This window comes from Aethina tumida, chromosome 1, assembly GCF_024364675.1.
Source record: "Aethina tumida isolate Nest 87 chromosome 1, icAetTumi1.1, whole genome shotgun sequence".
Classification (NCBI taxonomy): Eukaryota; Metazoa; Arthropoda; class Insecta; order Coleoptera; family Nitidulidae; genus Aethina; species Aethina tumida.
The window spans coordinates 49592406-49614689 of record NC_065435.1 but is presented as its reverse complement, the minus strand read 5'-3'; the positions used below and the strand labels follow the sequence as shown (position 1 = coordinate 49614689).

General features: G+C 32.9%; 1 protein-coding gene across 3 annotated transcripts in view; it reads right to left on the bottom strand.

Moving 5' to 3' along the window:
• Window positions 1–22284, bottom strand: part of LOC109595822 (neogenin) — an 89225-nt gene that overhangs the window by 6544 nt on the left and 60397 nt on the right. For all 3 annotated transcript variants that reach the window (XM_020011251.2, XM_049968907.1, XM_049968911.1), the window contains exons 2-11: window positions 19013–19172; window positions 9767–9903; window positions 2162–2387; window positions 1891–2103; window positions 1689–1833; window positions 1467–1627; window positions 1296–1411; window positions 647–1103; window positions 307–589; window positions 45–251 (exon numbers count right to left, since the gene is read on the bottom strand). In XM_020011251.2, the coding sequence (XP_019866810.1) occupies window positions 45–251; window positions 307–589; window positions 647–1103; window positions 1296–1411; window positions 1467–1627; window positions 1689–1833; window positions 1891–2103; window positions 2162–2387; window positions 9767–9903; window positions 19013–19172 (2105 nt within the window). The remainder of the gene's footprint in view (window positions 1–44; window positions 252–306; window positions 590–646; window positions 1104–1295; window positions 1412–1466; window positions 1628–1688; window positions 1834–1890; window positions 2104–2161; window positions 2388–9766; window positions 9904–19012; window positions 19173–22284) is intronic.

The window sequence follows — 22284 nt, the reverse complement described above, 5'->3', positions numbered from 1 at the left end:
AAACATTTTTAAGGACTAATCACGCGTTTAAATAATACACTTACAGTACTACCAGGTTCTAGTGTTATGTTGGTAGGTGGTTCTGACGGAACGTCGCTGAAAGTCCGTACAACCTTTTCTTCAGAAGCTGCGCCTGGCCCGTTTATATTAACAGCGACAAGCCAGATACTGTATTCCGTATAAGGATTTAGGGAGGTTAATTCATATTGATGTTCTCTGGTCTCAAAATTGTATTCCAAAGAACCACTTGTCTGATAAATAAACAGTTTTATAATGGATGTACAGTGAAATTTATTTATTTCTTACCTCCATGTAAAATAAGTTGTACTTGATTATATCACCGTTTGGATTTAATGGTGGTTCCCAACTGATGTGGATGGATCTGGCACCGGTGGCGAACGCTTCCAATTGTTGAGGGGCACTGGCAACGTGTTCTTCCGACTGGGTTGTAACAGTCAAAGGCTTAGATGAAATACCCGCCCCTCTTCTATTAAACGCCACCACCCGGAAATGATATACTTTTCCAGGAGACAAATTTTGCAGACTCAACTCTTCGAGTTTCGGTCGGGTTGAATTCTGAAGCCTTTCCCTAAAAATTTAACGATTTTCCAACCGTTCAACTAAGGCAAATAAGAATGTTTCGTACCTCTGACTTCCTTCTTGTTTGTAGTATACACCATAGGCCTCGATGGCTTCCCGATTTTCAATGGGTGGGCTCCAACTTAGAATGATGAACCTGGCCTTGGTTATCAGAGCTTTAAGGTCCAACGGCGGTCCCGGCAGTCCATCCGATATCTTCTTCTCGGCATTTCCTGTTGCGGAATCGAGGGAAGCGGGAGAGAAAGCGGGTTGGACATCGCCCAGGTTAGTATCGTCGTTAGATTCGCTACTTATTAGCGAAGAAAAAGCACTGTGCGCATCGAATTTCGAATTACGGGTTAAGTCGGTATCGCGCGGCTTATGGGCATAGGCGGTTTCGCCCATGTCTGGTTTCAGATTATCGAAAATGAGCTTGGACCGTTGCTTATGCAATTGTTCGTCGTTTTGGGGAAGGAACTTTTTCTGTTTGTGTTTCTGTGCTTTTCTTTTGTCCGCTACTACACCTACGTTCATGCCAAGCACATGCCATAACCAAGATAATGCAGGGGAAATCGGGGTAAGGGAAAAAAAAGAAAAAAAAACAAAATAAATAAATTTCTACAATATAAAATAAATTAAATCATAAATTTAGACCGTAAATAAATAGTCGCATAATGTAAAACTCAATGAATGTACTTAATAAAGTTATAACAAACCTTGTTCGATAACTTTTAAACTTGCTGCAGCCTGAATGTTACCAGCCGCATTGGAAGCAAAACATTGAAACAATCCAGAATCATCAACTAAAAGTCCACTTATTTTTAAGTTGTTGCTGTAAAAAATAAATAATTAAAAAAAGTTTTTATTGACTGTTTTACTGCACTAACCCATTTACATTGCTATAATAATCATTGTGGATAATGGCTTCGCCATTTTTGAACCACTGGATCTTTGGTTCTGGTTTACCGGTAACGTTACATTGAAGTTCTACGTTATTTGACACATGTTCTATTTTATCCTGAGGTTTTATTAAAAATTTAGGAGGCACCTGTAATAAAATCGATAGTTTATAAATGACGAAATCGACTATTTAATATTCTATTATTTACTTGAACTTGAATCATCGCCGATCTGTCTATACTATCTTCTCTATTCTCCGCCCGACATTGGTACGTTCCCGCATCCTCTTCTTTAATCCTAGTTATCCTTAAAGAGTAAGTGGATCCCACTAAACTAAATCTGCTATCCAAGTCACTGCAAGTGAAACTGATTAAACCAATTCTATACAAAAAAATAAAATGTTTTTCTTACTTCATGTCGATCGTGTAACCGTCCTTAAGCCAACTAATTGTGGGTGTTGGATTGCCATTTGCCGCACAATCCAACGATACGTTTTGTCCTTCGATCACATGCATAGATCTTGGTTCAGCAATAAAACTGGGTGGTGCCGTTTCTTGGTCCCCGTTAATCGTTAAGCTAGCCCCTCTGCTTAACTTGTGCGAATTGTAGCCGGTCGCGTTGCATCTAACGAATTACAATCAATTATAAAAGGTGCAACGATTAAATAAAAAATAACCCGTACCGGTACCATCCCTGGTCTGATTCTTGCACCTCGTCGATTTCTAGTGCACCGGAAGGTAGCACAGTCATTCGCAGTTCGTCGATTTGAAGTGGTCGTTCGTCCTTCAGCCATCGTATCCTCCATCTGACTTTCGATGGTGGCGATGCGTCTACCGAACACGCAAAATGGGCCTTTTGTCCTGAGTAAACCGTTTGATTCCGCGGTTCCTCTAAGAAACCGTTTAATTCTGAAAATGATCATTTTATGTAAATATATTTTCAGGTAGGATAAAAAATGAATTGATTCAATTTAAAAAAATTTAAATTTTATTTGCCAAGTTGTAAAGTTCTGAAACGCTGCTAATTCTCACTTTTACTTTGATTAAATCAAACATCCTTGTAATTAAGGACTGAACTTTAAAAGTACGATAGTTGAAAGAGTGTTTAATCTGTCTCTTTGTACACTTTCGAAAGAGATTAAATTCTACTAAAAGAACGGTTTGAAGTAAACTATTTTCGGTTTCAATTAAGCTACGATTTGTAATACGGCAAATGCCAGTGTCAGTCAATGAACGACTGGCGGGCGCGTTAAGGCCGGGCCTTTGCCGAAAATAAAAATAAACGTCACACCATTAATTTTGTGGCAAATGTGATATTTCGAAAGACCGAAATCGAAAAAGCGGGATTAAAAACCTCATTTATTTCCAGTGGAATAACATCAATCTTACATAATAGTCTTTTAAATGGAACTGCCTAATTATTTTGTTCAATTGTCCAATTTTGTTCAATTGTGTGTGGTATACAAGGTCCATTCGGTGTTTTCTTTTAAGTGGCGATTTTCCAGATCGGCAACGGATATAAATTACCTATTGATTTATGGAATTACGATGTAATTAAATACCGAAACGAGTTTTCTAAAAAAAGATATTCTGATACATTCATTAAAATTAATTGAATGATTTATATTTGTAATTCCAGTTAATTTCATTTTTCCTTTCATGTTCGGAAACACACAATCTCGTTAATTTACTGGGGGGATTAACTGTTTTTCAAAACAACTTGGAGTAATGATTTCACTTTACATTTTAATTGGTCATTGAAATTATTCATGGTAAGTACTGGACAAATATTTAGAGCACTGTGCCTCAGATCTGTTTTAGCCACACAGAAATAATATAAAAAGCGGAGCAAATTGGAAAGCTATAACATTAATGAACGAAGTGTACACAGAAAATAGTACACAGATCCAGTGGTTCAATTTTAACAAAATTTAATGTGCTTATTTGTCCACATGAGGACAAAATGTGATCAAGTTTTTAGTGCAAACCTGTGCAATTGTCAAGACAAATTATTGGTTTAAAAGAGACAAGACTTTTGTCTTTGCAAATTGCCAATCAACTGAATCGGAGTCGAAGCACTGTCTGGAATTGCTGGGAGAGCGTGGACTGAAGTCGTGAACAATTCAGGAACATGTCGAACGACAAACGAACGTCGACAACTTTAGGTGTATTAGATCGCTTTGTGACTACTGGTACAAATAGAAAGCAGTGTTGTAAAAAAGTGGGAAAGCTTTTGCAATAAGAAATGTTTATGATGAATCTTTGGTGGATGTGGAATCGAAGGAGGTTGTCGTCAGTGATCAGTCCTGATTTTGTTTGACCATATGTGGTGGTCGGGTATGTATCAGAGTACGGAGAAAGGTGAAATCAACAATTTTTTGTGGAGAGGTGTGTACATCAAACACCTGGATTTATGCTGCCTCACCTTTGGGCTACTGAAAATACAGTTTCCAACAAGATAATGCTCAACTTCATATTGCGAGGGTTACTGTGGAGTGTTTCCAACATTCCAATGTCAATTTGTGGCTAGTAGGATCACTGATTGAGCACTTAGGGGACATCATAGGTCGGAGACTCGAAATTCAGTCTCCACTCCAAAGGCTTTGACATACCTTCAGCGTCAAGTAGAGATGGTACTTGAGAACGAAATTAACCACCTCATTAATGAATGCCTGAATCCTCGGATGTCTAATTTAGTAGATTAAAAATGATACTGACCAATTATTCAATATCTTCGTTTCAACTTTTAATCATTTCAGATTAATTTATTATTGATTTGGAAAATACCAATTTCATAGTTGGGTAAATCAGCATGGCAGACTGTCCGTTTGAAAAAGGGTTTAAAAAATACATCTGCACAACAATGTGGTTTACTTCCTTGAATATGTTACGTCCCTTTCACTGCGGCACGGCTGAAACCGTGACTGAAAATTTTTAGAGTCCGATTTTGATTTAATACACATACCCGGCAATAATTAGACATGAACAGCGATTACCTCATCGGTTTCACATAATAAAGCGCTCAAACTAACGGCATCGACACGCGGAAATGCCGAACGACCAAAGCTCAAAGCTGAAATTCCCCAATTAACGCCAGTAAGAGATCACGTGCCGCTCAAAGGGTCTGTCTACATTTTTCTTTTTTAATATTCAACAGTTTCTGGGTAATTTAGCTGGGAGCTTGTCACATGACTATTAATGAACGTGGGTTTTTCGCCTCCTAAAATTAGCGATAAGAAATTTAAATTAGGCAAGGCACATTTCAATGCTGATGAATGGAGGGACTAATTAGGTGCCAGAAAACTAATGCACACACCGGAATCGGGTCATCGTTATCCGGGTGGATAATTTGTTTAGGTTTATTTGTGGACGTGTATAAATAAACTTCTTTTACGGGCGGTTGTGAATAGATTTAAATTGCAACGTTTGCGGATTATGCAACTGGTCTCGAGCACAATGCATTGAAAATTAATTAACTTTTAAACTAACCGATTGATTTCTAATTGTGCGGTAAACTGCATTGTTGCCGCAAATAATTCCACGAACTAATTTATAGAAGTTCCCCCGACATAAAATCGAATTAAAACGTTACGGGTTCGTATGTCTTGCCGCTCAATAATTTCAAATTTGCGATTGGAAATTGTATTCCCCCTTGTGACGCCGAATAACTAAAAATTATTAATGAGTCTTCGACTGTTTCTGACAGTTAATTTCGTCGTGTCGCACGTGAAATTTATTCGCAACGGATCCAATGAAACGTTAAATTGTTATTGTAGTGTCCATCTTGTTTTGACTGGCTAAATTGTACGTTTCTTATGCTATATCAACATTTAATTAAGTACCGGTGGTAGTCGGAACGTGCCATAAACTTTTGTTCTGCAGGAAATAAGGAACAAGTGGGGAGTACGGGCAATTTACGGCACTTCTTAATCCACTTTAGCCGCCGTATACATGAATAGTAAAGTCCCATTTTATTTGGCAGTTGTTTTCGTGTTTACTGCCAACATATCAACGTTAAAAACTACCGGGGATTCAACTACTAAATTTCAATTTAAATGTCCGGCGTAACGTATGGACGGTCAATTCCCGGCGCAAAAATCGAAACGAATTGTATGAAACCGATATTTTTCTCCTCGATAATAAATTGTTGTGCAATAAAAGGAATATCCCTTTACTGAACGCGCGTGCAGTTTTAATCTTTTGGCCTGATTCTTCCATTAGTTTATGTTAGAATAAGATGCCCACGAATGAATAAAAACATCTCCACTCGAGGTTTTCCAGAGATGTGATACAAAAAAACACTTTTAGACTAATGTTTAATATACAGTGGTGGTTATTATTATAGCTTAACTTTTTAAAATGTTTAATAGTTTAGCCGTAACTCTTTTATTTGATGTGAATTGTTAAAATAATTTTAATTATCGTTATTTTATACAGTATTATTATATTTTTATTCTATAAAATGTTACATACAGTATCAAACAAAATTAGACCGACTATCTTAAATATTAAATATTTAAAAACTAAGTAACAAAACATTTATTTATGCCCGTTAATTTATTTCTCTTAGTTCATTTACGTCCAACATATTTTTCAAGTTCAGTACGAGAGAAAGTTTTTATTCAATAATTTCTATAAACGAAAAAAATGTACATGACAAAGTAAAAGCGACTCGAGTATTTTTCAAAAATTAAAACAAGTTGGGCGAAAATCTCTGGCATTAGATCGTCGAATAAAAATGCTTATTAGAAATAATCCAAGGATGTCCGCAACTCAAATTTTAATAGATTTAGGGGATAAATCAATTAGTTCGCTGACAATTCAGCGTCCGTTAGTGGAGACCGGGCTGCCAGGAAGACGTTCAGACAGTCTTTCCAAAAAAAATCGACTTGTTATTTAAAGAAACGTATGTGGTTAATATTTTTTGATAAGCTGTGAAACACCCTGTATATGTTTGGCAATTATAAATTTATTATAATTTCGTATAAAAATGTATATAATTTTCATTGTTACATGCCCTCTCCCCAATCATAGCATTATAATGATGATACATTTCAAATATTTCTACGAATGAATCAGTGCAAATATATGAATGTAGATAATCTCACGAATTCCTGTGGTAATTATTCATCGAGAAGCAAAGTAAATAAGCACAAAGCAATTACGTAAGTATATACGTGTATAAAAAAACGTGTTTCCACTTTGACCAGCTGTTTTGTCGACCCTTATCTTATTTTCCTGGCAGCCGACTATTGATGCCGTCGTTCTGAAATTACGCCAGATTTTCGATAAGGTTTCAGTGAAAGGCACGGCGTGACAAAAATTCGAATACAGGAAAAAGTTTCTTCTGCAACTTTCAGTCATTGTAACAAAATGCTGTTCAAATTACGCCCGAATCACCGTAAATCGAATTTCAGTTTCATTCGAGGCGACAAAAAGTTCGTCGTTGCAAAGAAACGATAAATAAATAGGTTAGCGAACGAGGACGCAATAATCCATTCATTAAAATGGGGGTGTAATTTTTAACAAAATTTTAATTCTGTTTTTTAAAAATGGTGGATGCGCGTTTTGAAATTATTTGTAGACACAAATTAATTTTAATTTTACAAAGAAAAGCTGGTTGTATGTAATTAGCTTCGTTAAACATACTATATGAGTTTTACAACTTCATTTAATTAAAATGAATTTTGTTTACGTTTCGTACATTACATAGGTATAATTATGACCGTAGTTACATTATTATTTCATATGTTGTTAATGTCGGAATTACTTTAACATATTAATTAATACGTTGCGAATAATATTCTGTTGTCGTTCCAGTATCAAAATTATGAATAATTGTCCGTTTTCGCGGAACTCGTTGGTTATTAGGGCCGATAAAGCGCGGTCGGAAAATAATAGTTGCGTCGCAACTATCATTTCCAAGCAATAAGCGCGTTTTATCGCGTAATTTATTGGCAATTGTCATTTCAGTTCGTAGTTATCTAACATCAACAAATAGGCTGTTGCAGCCGCGGCTCTACAGAAATATTACTGCTGATAACTTGCAGATTATTTCGGGACATGAAAGTCAAATCGCGGGGGGAATATGCAAACGCACACCCTTAAATTAGCTAGGCGATTTACATGTATTCCTCTCGGGCTCCTTGACTCGAGGCGGATCGATCTGAACATAAAGTGTTCGCTAAAAAAGTCCGTATTTTTGAATGAAAGAAAATTAATTTCGGCGATTTTGCACCGCCGGCTTTTGAAATAATACGGGTTCCGATAAATCCACAACGAAAGGGATGAAATAATAAATGTTTCCTTAATTAAATCCGCCGAGTTGCTTAATAAAGTTGGCGGGTAGATTTATAATTGATTATAAATTAAGGGTTTGCACTGACGATGTTTTACGATGAATTAGAAATGTATAATGGAAAACATTCAAAATAATTTATTTAACATGTTCATAAATTGTAGGCTTGATAATAAATTATGAGTTTGTTCTAATCCAGTCATTTTTCTAGATAATTGTAATTAATTTACGAATTTCCAAAGGGAAATTTGGAAATTAGAAATTTATTATTATAATTAATAATATTAGATAAATTTATAAGTCTCAATATTTTATATAATTTAAATGAAATGACATTTTTCATTATTCTTCGACATTCTAATGATTTTTAATTTCAATTTAAAATACAGCACTACAAAATAAGTTGATATATTCAGTGTTTGTACTACTTGTCTTATAATCAATTGCTCATATAACTGTCCAACAACAATCACCTACTACAATCCCCTTTTTCCAATACTCATACTCATAAACTTATTTCCACAGTAATTAAAAGTTAGTGAAAACGTTTACCTTTGTTCATCATTTTCGGCTTCTAATTTAGAAGGAAGACACTCAAGATGAGAGTTCACACAATGTGTTTTGAAGATATCTGCATCTACAGTATAATAGTTTTAAACGTAGTAATTTTTACAAAATTATTATTTTTTTTATTATTTAAAACCGTGACTCATTTTTACTTAATTTCTTTACAAGTTCAGTCCCCCAATAAATCTTCTTTTTTAAAAGACGTTTTCAGAAAAATGGTGAAAAATATTGTAATGTAAACGTAATGCCTCAAAAAAATTTAACACAATTCTACTTGCTTCGATGAAAGCTTGACTAACAACATTCATTCAACTTACTTCGAGATTTTTTCTTAATGGCCAAAAAGAACATATATAATATTTTGATCTCAATGTCATTTTTTATGAAAATCAATTGACATAAAAAATCAAGTTCTTTTGATTTAGTTTCAGTTACAGCATAAAATAAGGAAAATGGACGTAAAGTAGTGGACACAGCTTCAGTAAAATGGCCTTATTTATCCCATATGAAGTACTAGATTCATGTCTATGGCCTCAAAATTTTCGTAAAACAACACTCTATACAATGCAGTAAAGAAAGCAATAATTTTGTTGTTTTCTGTGGTCCTAAAATTAGGAAATATGAAAAACTAGGAAGATGAAAGATTCCCTTTTTTTCATATTCGATTACTCATAAAATTAAGTTAAGTTTAAATGTTATAAATACATTTTTAGATGCTTTTAAAAATTTCAAATATAATAATTTTTTGACGATATTTCAAAATAGAGGGCTAATTAAAAATAATAGTAAGACTTTCGACTTCGATGCGTTCTTCTCACAAAAAATGTTTGTTTCCTTATAAAATTCATTTGAAAAATCTCCATAAATTGTTGTTATTATTTAAGTGTATAATAGCGGTTTATGGGTTTAAAAAAACAGTGCTTGTTATTAATGAGACTGATTATAATAATTTGTAATGAAAAAAAAAATTAGAATTACTTAAATTATTTTTAATATCACATCCTTATTACCACTAAGAAATATAAAACGAAAAATGTTTAATGATAACAATGTTCCAAATAAAAATAGTAAAACATATAATTTTTAATCTATAAAAAGTTTAACCGAATTTCCCATAAACCTAAAATTAATAATTTGTTAATCTATAATATTATGCAATTTTCAACCAAATAAAGTTAAAAATTGATAATTATCCGGATGACGTGAACAAATCCTTCATTTTAAAATATCCCAGTTATACGATATAAATTAACATGAACCCAAATCTAATTAAACAGATCAATCATTCGAAAATCCTATTGGAGCGCATAAATCTGAAAATGGGAATACTGCGGTATCATCCCCGTGTGTCGACGACGTTAATTATAGTGAAGGTCGTTGAGACCATCCCTCATTAACCGTCCAGATGTGCGCTTTGACTTACTTGCTATGCTAAGTGTTGCCGTTCGACTGATGATTGAACCAATACTGGGCAAACTGGCGATGCACTGATAGGTCCCCGTCAGCGGTTGCAGTTCCGTTATGTTGCTGATGTAGAGGGATCCGTTCGTCAGTTGATTCCTGCAACAAGAAAAACGACCATTGTTCAGTCAATCTTCCGACTCCACCCATCCGATAGGACAGATGTCGATATGTTTGTGGGCCAAACACTTCTGCGGCAACCACAAATCACACACGGGACGTATTAAACATTTTTATTATAATCGCACCCAACTAGATGTGTGGCGTAATTAATGGCTATCATAACTATTCTCAGAAATTGTCAATTAAAACAGTCCGCGTTAATTTATTAAAAGTGCAACGTCTGAAGGGATCAAACACGACTAAAATAACGACGTGAAAAAATACCAAAACGACGTAAATTAATAATCGTATTTAACTAATTATGTTTGTCATTCACGCGACTAAAATATCCATCAGACTGATCCCGGGTTTATAAAACATTGGATTATTAAAATTAGAGAATGAAAGTTCATATGGGCACATGCATTGTCTATAATTAGCGCTCACGTACTAAATTTATGTCTGGCGAGTCGTTGAACGGTATCTAAAATTTATCGGCTGGATAATTAGCCAAAATAGATGAATTATGGTGAATGCGCGGACGGTTCAAAAATGATTTGCAACCGTGAATTGCGTTTCTAGTTAGAATTCTGAACGTTTTATACTATGAAACATAAATAACATATATTAAGGTAAATCCAGGTTCTCACTATCGATTCGGGAATACACACCTAACGCACACATTCAATAATTCATGGGATTCTATGTCTTGAAGATACATTGAAAAAGTTTTTGTAATAAATAAACAATGCGTCTCCCAAATCAAATTGATATTCAATTATGCTAACCACAAAATCGATACAAAAATATGTTTGGGAATGTTACCATGACGTTCCCGACTGACATTTTAAGTTTAATTAGAATGTACCAATCGATATTTGTAATTTTTGCTTATTCGCCGTTTTTGTACATTGCCAATTCACTGAGGGGAAACGCACAAATGAATATACAAAATTGGGGCGAAATAAATTCATTTGTGTGCCGTTGTAAATTCACTGAACACAATGACATTTTCGTATCTGTATTATGATATAGAAGCCAATAAAACTGATATTAAATTAAAATGACTTTCATTGTTTAACTACTGTTGGAAGATTAAATACAATTGTGTTATATTATACAATGTAACTTTCATACTCCGGGCAGATATTGTTCCGGTGTGTCTTCGGTCTCGGTCTCGGTTAGAGTTAACTTAGAACTGTTTTTATTACGAAAATATCTAGACATAAAATTGTAAACTTTTATGTCTAATTTAAATGTGATCCCATATTTTCTGGAGTTTGTTGTCAGGAGATTGGGGAATGGGCAAGATAAAACATCGATGCTTTGGTCTTTTAACTAATTCGTCACAATGTTGAATTTGTTTTTGGGTGATATTAATGTTAAAATTTATTAAGAGCATCATTTTTTTATATATGGAAGAAAAAAATGCAACTCTAAATGCATTAAGATGTTTTTATAAAATTAGAGGTAGAGCAAGAGGTTCCGAAAGACCCAAAGCTACCACAATGGTATTCGATCTGTTTACCTCCGTATGACCTACGGATTTATCGTCTTTTTTTTGTACTTATCTCTAACAGCAAACCATAGGCACCAACGAGTGGTGTATGGAACATCAACATTGGGATGAGGAATGGAACTACATTGTGTTTAGTGGTGAATCACGCTTTTTCTTGGGCATGCACGATGCGTTAGTAGAATGGCGACGTGGAGAAAGACGTGATTCTCGTTTTGCTGTGGAGTCATGTTCATAACACTATGGGATTAATGGTATCGAGTACTATTGCTTATCGTAGCAGGTCGCCTTTAGTTTTCATTAGTGGCAATATGATGTTACGTGGATCACGTTTTGGAACCTTATTTTCATCCCTACATAAGAAGACATCTCGGACAAATTGTTCAGCAAGATAATGCCCGTCTACATATTGCCAGGAATACAATAAACTTTTGAGAAGCCTCCCTTGTGAATTTACTGCCTTGACCACCCACATATTCAGATTTTTCCCCAATCAAACATGTGTGGGATATGATGAGGCGACGCTTAAGGAATTTACAGTGCCCTCCACGGACTCTTAATGAAGTAAGATGTTAGATTCAATTCATCTGGAATGAGATACCACAAGAAAATGTCGATAATCTCATTAGATCGATTCCACGACACATCATGAGTGTCTTAATCAAAGAGGGGGTCCGACCCATTATTAGCTTCTAACACTTTATGCTTTAAAATTTTTGTTTAATTTTTTAATCAATTATTTCTAGGTGTTAAAAAGCAAAAGACCGCTAGTATATAATCGATTCAATTTCACAGAGAGCAAGAAAATTGAAAAAAATACACAATTTTTTAAAGAATAAAATTAGATTGATCAGTTTTTTAGTAGACACAACAATAATAGAAAAAACAATAAACATTATAGGTATTGGCATCCAATTCAAGTAGCACAGCTCATATTTTTAATATATTTTAGAAAGTTTCTATGGCCACTACTGTATATAATCAACCTAAAACAGTTCCTTTTTTGAGCCTTCTCAGGTGAGATTATTCTCTTCAGTTATTAAGAACAATTACAGACGCAAAATCCTAAAAAAGCCAGAAAAATAAAGGTGCCACAATTAGTGAAGTGTCCGGGCTAGTTATACTCTATTTAAGTTCTTTCAGCGACGTTAATTCTTTTAACATTTTTTACATAGCCTGTGAAACTTGACAGAAACCGCGACTATTTAATTCCCATTATTCAAATCGTCGCCTTATGCAATTTGAAATGTAAAACAGGAACGCGATTGAAATATCATTTATGAAGAAATTTATGTAAATGGTACGTTTTTTGTGCGACCTCAAGAGTAACGCCAGCCGGCGTCGTTCCACACTCGCCAACCTAACCGAATTCGCCGGCACAATTAATAGTTAGTTTCGTTTGTATAAAATCCGCCGGAATCTCGCCCCCTATTTCGATTCGATCCTTTGGGGATAAACGTCTATGCATGTGTGTGTGTCGCCCTCGCCCTCCACCGCCCCTGCCCGTGGAACGTGTGCGGCACAACTTTGGGGGATTCCGCGTCGGAGACGCCTTTGCGTGCCGCATAAATTAGACATTAATTCCATGAATATACAGGCGGTTAATCCGAGTCCGGCCCGAAGTGCTTCTTTATCACGTACCCCGTTTAATTTCCCAGCGGAAGGTGTGTTATTTAATTTTCGTACTGATGCAGTTTTGGTTTAATCTGAATTAGGTGTTTTGTAAATAGGTTTTAAAGTTTTGGCGGGCGCCGCGGTCATAATTACGTCGCGGAGGTTGAGCTAATGTGAAAGCAATTTAATGCTGGATGCGGTCCGTGTGTAACGACGCTCCTTGTTATAATTATAGTTTCTGCGGGAGTTTATTCAATGACAATCATAAAGTCGTTACCGGCGAGGTTGTTAAAACTTCGCCAAGTTCCGGAAAACTGCTCTTTATTTGTTGTAGTTTAACGACTTTTAAATTTTTTTGTGTGCACATGCGACAAACGTATAGACTGTGAGTTCGAAAAATTACTGACCGAAAGAAATGAGTTTTATCAATATCCTGTTCCATTTTCCGTCATCGTTTTAAGCTTGAATTTTTTTGATACATCTGGTTTACTCGTTGTGACAGTTATCATTTTTTAAGTTTTTTTAACGTAATTTGATGTATGGAATTAACTTAAAAAGTAATTTACGAGTTTTTTCATAAATATAAAATTATCCTAAATAGGATATAATTCGTGAAGATGTACAAGATTTTCTATAAAATTAGATAATTATCAACTGATGTCAATGTTCATCAAGAATTTTGAATTTCCTCAAAAACTATTGAAATAACAATAATTTCAACTGTTAATAATTCGTTAAAAAAATCTTTCAAATTATATCCAGTGAAACATTTGAAGAATATCCTTATATACTACATTACACTGATACATATTTTAAAAGTTAAATTTATTCAATATATTTTAACTGGGTTCAAAATTATCATACAGAGGAGCAAAAGTTGAATGGAATAAATTAATTATTCTTTTTATTAAACATATTTAAATACATCAATTTTAAACGATGAAACAAATAAATGTCATCCCTCTGCGGGTGAAACTGTTAATTCCCAAATTTTTAATTGAAAAATAGAGACTTGTAATATACATTTCAAAAAATTTTTCATTCTCTATTCAAAAATATTATTGATTTCAAATTTATTGTCTAAATTAACATTAAAAAATAAAATTATAAACAAAATCAATCCTCTATTACAGGAAATAATGAAATCAAATTATTAATAATTAAATAGTATACTTATATTTTTTTTTTTTTGATAATTGCTTAGAGTTGTACAGTTGTTTTTAAAAATAAAAATTATTATAATTTGTTTTTTAAAAATATAAAAATTAATATTTATTATTATTATCTTATAGCTTACCTATACACGAATAATAGTTTAGAAAATATTGAAAATTATGTTATTATCTGAGAAATTTCTCAGTATTAATTGTGACAAATATTGATTATAGATAAATAACCCCGTTGTAAATATAACTATAGGACAAAACATGTTTGTAACGTCAAAATGTACTACTCAAACATTGCAACATTTTCCAGGATTTTAAACGGTTAAATACAGATATTTGTATGTATTATAATAGATATTGATAACGCCTAAATGGGAAAGCAGATTTTGGTTAGTAAATTTGGATCGGGCAGAACAATTTGTCTTTCAATAATTTAAAATCTTGATAACGATTATATAACATAATTTTATCTTTTATCGTCAATTGTTAATTTAGGTGAAGGTTATAAAAAAATAACAACTGATAACTTAAGTACATATCATGAGTTTTCAATTATTATTTTATATTTACAATACAAATTATTATGTATGTACGCTAGAACATAGTTTATGTACCGTTAAATTTAACGCTCTCATCCCCCGTCTAAATAAGTTCAAGTCAGTCATCTTACGTTGTAAAAAAACTCCACAGTAGTTTATTCGTGTTCACGTACTTTCCAGTTCGTTAGTTTAACTCGATTGTTAACAATTTCGCAAGTTTTTTTTTCGAAATAATAATAACAAAAAAATAAATCCATTTATGTTTTCCAAGTCAGTAAATGAGCGACGACGGAACTGGGAATAATTCAAAATAGCAATTAATTAGTGAAGTACACGTACCCAGAATAAATGCGACGGCGGCAGTGACGCGCATAAATACATACAATTCTAAATATAAATTACATATTAGTTGAATAAATCATGAGGCCTCAAAGATACAAGAAAACTAATGACAACATTAATCATCGGTTAAACGGTATCTTCCAAATTGGTGTATGAATAATAAACACGGTAATTTGTAACATTGTGTATCGTTTCAAAGAAGACTTAATAGGTAGCCTCCGTTTGATAGAGCAATTAGTCGAGAGCGAGTTTGTATCCATCGTTTGTCAAACGTTTTTCAAAAGTCCAGATAAAAGTGGGCATTAATTAGTATTTCGGGCGCCACCGAAAACGCGTCGAATCTCCGAACATTTGTTAAATGGAATTTATATTCCTCCATGTTTCAATGGGCCGACCTTTTTACCGATTTGCCGAACAAAACGGTTCGTGTGATTTAGTGGCTTCCTCACATGTATGAATTCATAATTTATCCCATGTTTTGAGCGTATGTTTTTAATGTGACTTCCAAAATACACACAATCGGACCTACCACACAATCAATTTCGGCACATGTAACAAAAAATGCATTTTTTTGTGCGGCTGTTCCGCCGAATCGTGACAAATTTGGGAAATAATTGGATCACCGGAATTGGATTTGAATATTTAAAAATCAGTTTCGATGCCGCATTTTCCTACCCTCCCCCTTTTTTTTAAATTAAACATCGAATTAATTCAGTACGAGATTTGTATGAAATATTTGTATCACATGCATAGTTCAAACGTTTAAACTAATATATTATGTTGTCAATAAACAGTGTTTCCTTGCAAAATGTAACAAAGGAAACGTGACGAACTTCGCGATCACTTTCTCACGCAGGAATTCCAAAAAGTGTCTTTTCTTGAAATAATATATCAATATTGCTGGCACGATATAGTTAGTGTGTAGTGGCATAAAAAGTAATTCATGTTTTTAACGTTTAACTTCATAAAAATAAATAAAATAAATAAACTTCTATTCAACAAAGCAATCACCATAATAATCAGCAATTTTTTACCATTGATCTAAAGCAAATTCATGCAACGAGTTCTTGGAACTGAAGAAAAGATCAACCTCAGTTTTGACCTACTCTTCACTCCTCCAATTATGTCGTTTATTACGTATGTATGTGGACTATGTGGTAGATAAGGAGAACTTTGGAGCTTCCTTTGAGATTCTAATGTGCGACATGTGCGTTGTCGTTTGGCCATTATGTGAAATTCCAGCCATGCAGCTTCTGTTGCTTTAAGCTGATTTTTTAACCCAAAGAATATTTTTAAATTTAATGTAGGAAAAAACAAGTAGCACAGTTAGAAAGAGAATAAGAAAGCTTTCAAATGATATGGTTAAAAAAATGTTATATATAATATTAAAAGTTAACATGAACCAGAAACATAAATTACTTTCTCCTGTACCTAATATATCATAAAATATGTTAATCCTACGTAATTCTGCAGGGAAGTCTTAATCCCAATTACCGAAGTTTATAAACACGACAATGTTCCTGTTGTAATGTAATAATAAAATTTTACGAATTATAAAAAGCAAATTAATCAATACGATGTACTGTATGTTTTTACATTAAATTTTGGAGGTTAATAAAATTAATCTTTATTTACAGTAGTGGTATTATTATAGGAACGAATTTGAATTTTGACAATATTCATAAAAATTTGAGTTTATTTAGATTTAGAAGTTGTATCTTTTATTTCGGAATATATTTCTTTCTAATCAATTTTTTAACAATATTTTCTTTTCAGAATTTTGCTTTTATCACAATTTAGTATCGTGATTTAATATTTTTCTACAGGTTTATTTAAAATGTAACTCGAATAATATTTTTTCCACAAAATTTATTACTGAATATTTTTTGTCTAGGGAATTTGAGAATTTAGTATCAAATGTTGGAAGTTTTGTTGTTCATAACTTTTCATACTAGCGCCATCAGGGTTTTTCATTTTTATGTCTCTTACTATATTTCTCCATTTCATACATAGTTCTTGGAGCTTCTAAGTTGTGTCATCTTCTTGTATATGACTATAACCACAAAATTAACAGCTGAGTTTTAATATATCTACTTTTATAATTGATGTGTTTAATAATATTTCCTAAATAAAAAACTTTATTTTTCATTCATCTAAATGGATAAATTTAAAATATTTATTAAAAAAACTATTAAAATCAATATGTATTAGGATTCGAATGCCTTCTAAAAGGTTAGAGACCTCTTTTGTAGATCGTTTAATTTGCTACAAAAATTGAAGTTATCAAATTTAGAAGTAAAAAAGAAATTTTTGTTAAATTCTTCAAACTTTGACTTATCTCTGACCGATATCTCCTAAACGGTAAGAGTCATGAAAAAGTTGTAAGATGCCTTTTTGTAGAGCGTTCAATTTCCTACAAAAAATATAACTACAAATTTTCTGTATGATCAAATAACGGCGAGATATGGATTTTGCTATATGGGACTAAAGTAAAAATGGATAACTGAGATGAGCATTTTTTAAAGGTGTCTAGAAACCAAATTTTCAGTGTGAAAATATTCGATTTTTTTGGTCCACCCTATTGGCTATTAATGTATATGTTTAATCAATGCATTTTTTAATAATAAGGTTTTAAATAAATTTTGGAGGAGTAAAAATTTGACTGCGCATATATATATATATATATATATATATATATATATATATATATATATATATATATAATATATATAAATAATTATCAATTGTGAATTATCGAAGCATACATTTATTAAGAGAATTAGTTTATTTTGCATAAATGTATTTTTATCTTATAAAAAATGATAATTCTACACAATTCTGCAGGAAAATCCTAATCCTAATTACCGAAGTTTGTAAACGCGGCAATGTTCCTGTGGTAAAATAATAATAAAATTTAACGAGTTTTACGAATTATAAAGGGAAAATTAACCATTAACACGTACTATATTTTGACATTAAATTTTGGAGTTTATTTAAAAATACTGTTCGAGAGAGAAAAGTCATTTAAAAAATATCCAAAACAGTTATGTCTGTCGTGCTGTTTTATGGTATTAACTTAGCAATGTTTTTCTTTTATCACCGTATAAACTAATACTCCAACTGTTTTATAATGCAGCGTAAAATTTATATTCCATTTTCCTGTTGTATTGCCAGTTCGACCAATAATAAAATAAACATTTCACAATTTAACAATCCCCTAAACAAACAAACGGCCACTGTCGCCCAGATTCAGGGATTATTTGTTTCTAAATCATTAAATTCGAGTTTGATTTTCTGCGCCGTTCCAATGCAGATTTATGATCTGCCATTAGTGGTCCAGTCGTAGACTAAATAACGTCAAACACGAAATCAGGAACAAACACGGCTCAATAATAATCTGCCCACTACAAAGCCACGCTGCAGAAACATTTAACAGAAGCGAACTAATTTAAACGGTAATATGTGAATTTATTTTAAAAACAAACCTTAATTCGTGTTCATCAATTTTGTAATACGTGTAATTTGTAAATTTACGTAGGCGGTTTCATTGGATTAATATTTTGGGATTTTAGTCGAATTAAACGGCGGTCATTATTGGTCGGGAGTCACTTCCACAACCCGGACGAAATCTTCGGTCATAAGTCGGGCAAAGCGGTCCGCGAACGTGGTCACACCATCCCACATAATTGCTTTAACACTAATAAAACGGACCCCAACATGTGTCTTATACCTTATAACAACATTTCGGCGATAAATTTCAACCCCGGCCCACATTAAGCATCGGGGGAGAACTATTTGAAATAATTGAGAGCTTTGTTTAATGGAGTTGGGCACGTTAACATAACATCCGCAAGAATTGTTTATGTCTCGCGCACTTAAACCTCGGCATTATGATTTCATTTTACAACTATTTTATTTCTTATTCTCACCTGTATTGTTCGTTGTTAATTCTGACGCCGTCCTTGTCGATCCACTGGATCAGTACGCTGGACTGGTGCTGGGCGGCCTGGACCACGCAGTCAAGCATCGCCGATTGACCGGCTTCGACCACAGTGTCGGTCGGCTCCACCGTGAACTCCAGAACATGTCCTGGAACAAATCAAACACACAAGACCGTCAAAACAACGCCCACAATTTATAGGCATATAATCAACATACATCATCCCCATCCACACGCTTCCTTAATTGAAGACACAAATCATTCGTTCTCGTATTGTGCGCCGTTTTCGGATAAGTTGTATTGTCTACGTTTTAAAATGACATGGCCATATGATTGTGTAGTTCTGTCAGTTTCGAGCAGCTGCACGTGAAAACAATGCCACGCAACCACCATCCGAAAATGCAGAAGATTTATATTCTTTAAAGGCCTTTAAAAATTCGATATTTATAACTATAATTAATCAAAGAATTTTTCAAGATTATTATTTTGCGTTCCTATCGAAATGTCTCAGTGATCAACAAATAAACTTAAGAAGTATTTTTATTAAATAACTGTTTTTTTACCAAGTAAAATAATTCTGTATATCAATAAAATATTGATAATTACCATAGGATAATTTGTGACATATTCAAAATTATTATTTTGCTTAGTTATTAGAGATGTAAGATAAAAAATAAAATAGTAATTCCTCATTTTTATAATTACAAAATATAATTAAACCTTAACAAAAACAATATAAATATTTTGCCAACTGCCCTCCTGACAACAAATAATAATTATGTTGCTTATTTTAAAGAAATATTGCATGGTTAGTTACAAAAATTATAAGAAAAAATAAAAAATTTAAATAATTTTTTATTACCAATTTTAAAATATATAATTTTATTGTAAAAAATAACTAAAACAATATTGTGGCATTAACTTATATATTTAAAAAATTAGAGTAACATTTACTTAATTAGAAAACAAGATTAGATATATTTTATTAATAAGAAATGAAGGGCTTTAATGAGAGTTAAAAGTCAACCAAAAGAATCCTTTTTTAATGTTTAATTCATGTGTTTTTTAATAACAAATATATTATACTTGAATTGGGTGTTTTAATACAAACTAATTACTTATTTGTGGAGGAGTTAAAAAAAGAGTGAATACAAAATTCAACATCCATCATTTTTATATAATTATTAATGAATTCTATCAGAACAACAGAATTATCAGGCAATTTTAATATTTTCGAGGTTCAGAAACTCCTTCATGATATAATCATCAATTCATAAGTAACAGTTGACGACTTACAAATATCACAAATATAAAGATAAATATCAATGAACTCTGGTATTTCAAGAATTCAAACATTTTTTGTTGAACTTGATATAATTATCAATTGATAATTGACTATCAAGGCACAAATATATTAATAAATATCAAAGTATTATCAGGGAACTTTGATATTTTTGGGGTTCAAAAACTCTTCGTTTTTCTTGATATAATTATCAATTGATGAGTATCACTTGACGACTATGATTATATAAATATCACAAATATCAAGATAATTATCAATGAATTCTGGTATTTCTAGAACTAAACATTTTTTGATAGATCTTGATGTAATTATCAATTGATAATTAACACAAATATATTAATAACTTTGATATTTTTGGGGTTCAAACTCTCTTCATATTTGTTCATATAATCATCAATTAACAGTTATCAGTTGATCAAGGAATAAATATCAGAATAAGTAAATATCAAGAGAATTGTCAGTGAACTAAATATTTTTGTGTTTCAGCAAATCTTGTTCAATCTTGATACAATTACAATATTAACAGATAATTATTAGTTGACAACAAATATCACGACAATCACCAAGAACCCTGAGTATTTATCATTAGATATTCATAACTTTCGTCTTGAAAAGAACCATAATTCTTGTACGTGGATAGTTTCAGGGCTAAACTTTATCTAAGACACGCAAAAACTACGATAAATCAAAGGAATTTTTACGTCTTAAGTCAAGCGAAAAATTTTGTTTCACTACTTCACATATATTGGTCTGGCATTGCGTATATTACGCCTGCAACATATTAATAATATTCCATCAAACACACTAGCCGAAGGCAACTAATAAAGGTTCGGTTAGTCCTCACAAAAGCATACTGCATAATTACCGAACGGGAGTGGCTCGCAGCGAACAAAGTGCGAGAAGTTTTTAATTCCGGGCCCGGCATTGTGTGATTGACATAAATATTTCAGCTGTGCATTAATCGAATGATCGATGCGTGGAAAAAAGGTCCGAACTAAATTCGCAAATCTAATTAACGTTGGCGAGAGGATGGCGGGATAATTGTACAGCGATTCTGACATTGATATATATTTCAATCATTAGAATTGTGGTCGAAGCACGACGATGGAATAATGATTATGAGGACTGCACCCCACTAAAGTATCTGCGGAATGTAAATATCGCCAGAGAAAAATTTCATGTTTTAATCGCAATCCAACAATCTAAACATGATGTATCTTGCCTGACCTCACACTAGATCGTCTGCATTTCAGTTGGCGTGTCATTTTCTGTTGTTATTATTATTTCAGATTGTTCCGACGCGGAGCGATCCACTTAACTAAGTCGTTCTGTTTATAGGAAATGTTTATGTTAATTATAAACATGTAATTGCTATCAATAATTCATAAAGATGATTATTATGAGTCGCAGCGGAAACTGCTACTAAATTTAGACCAGTTATAATTATTTATCTTGGACAAAAAAGCCGTGTGTCTTTCATTTACAACATTGCGTACACAAATAAATTGTCTGCGAAAAGGGAATTTCTCAAACATTAAGCTTTTTCTATATTTAATGCGTGCCGAGAATGAGTATTATCCGCTTTTCAGCGCATACCTCAAATAATCGGGAGGTCACATGAAAACTTTATTACACGTTCGATATGTTCGACTTTTGTTGACCAACCGATTTATTAAAATAATCCTTTTATCTATCGGCAGTCACTTCTTAACAAGGATTACATTGCTACTGCCTCATAACGCTGTAATCTAGCTTATGGCCGCTCAACCAGATTATGAAACGTTCTATAATCGTACACATATCGTTGTAACGGAATTTCTTCCCACATTAATTCCATCCGGTTATCAAAAGTAATGTCAAAAGTACGCAAGTGAGTCTTCCGTCATTGATCACACCGAATGATTGATAAATAAATTTACCTCGTCTAATGTCAGCGTAGAGTCCACGACTGTAAATTA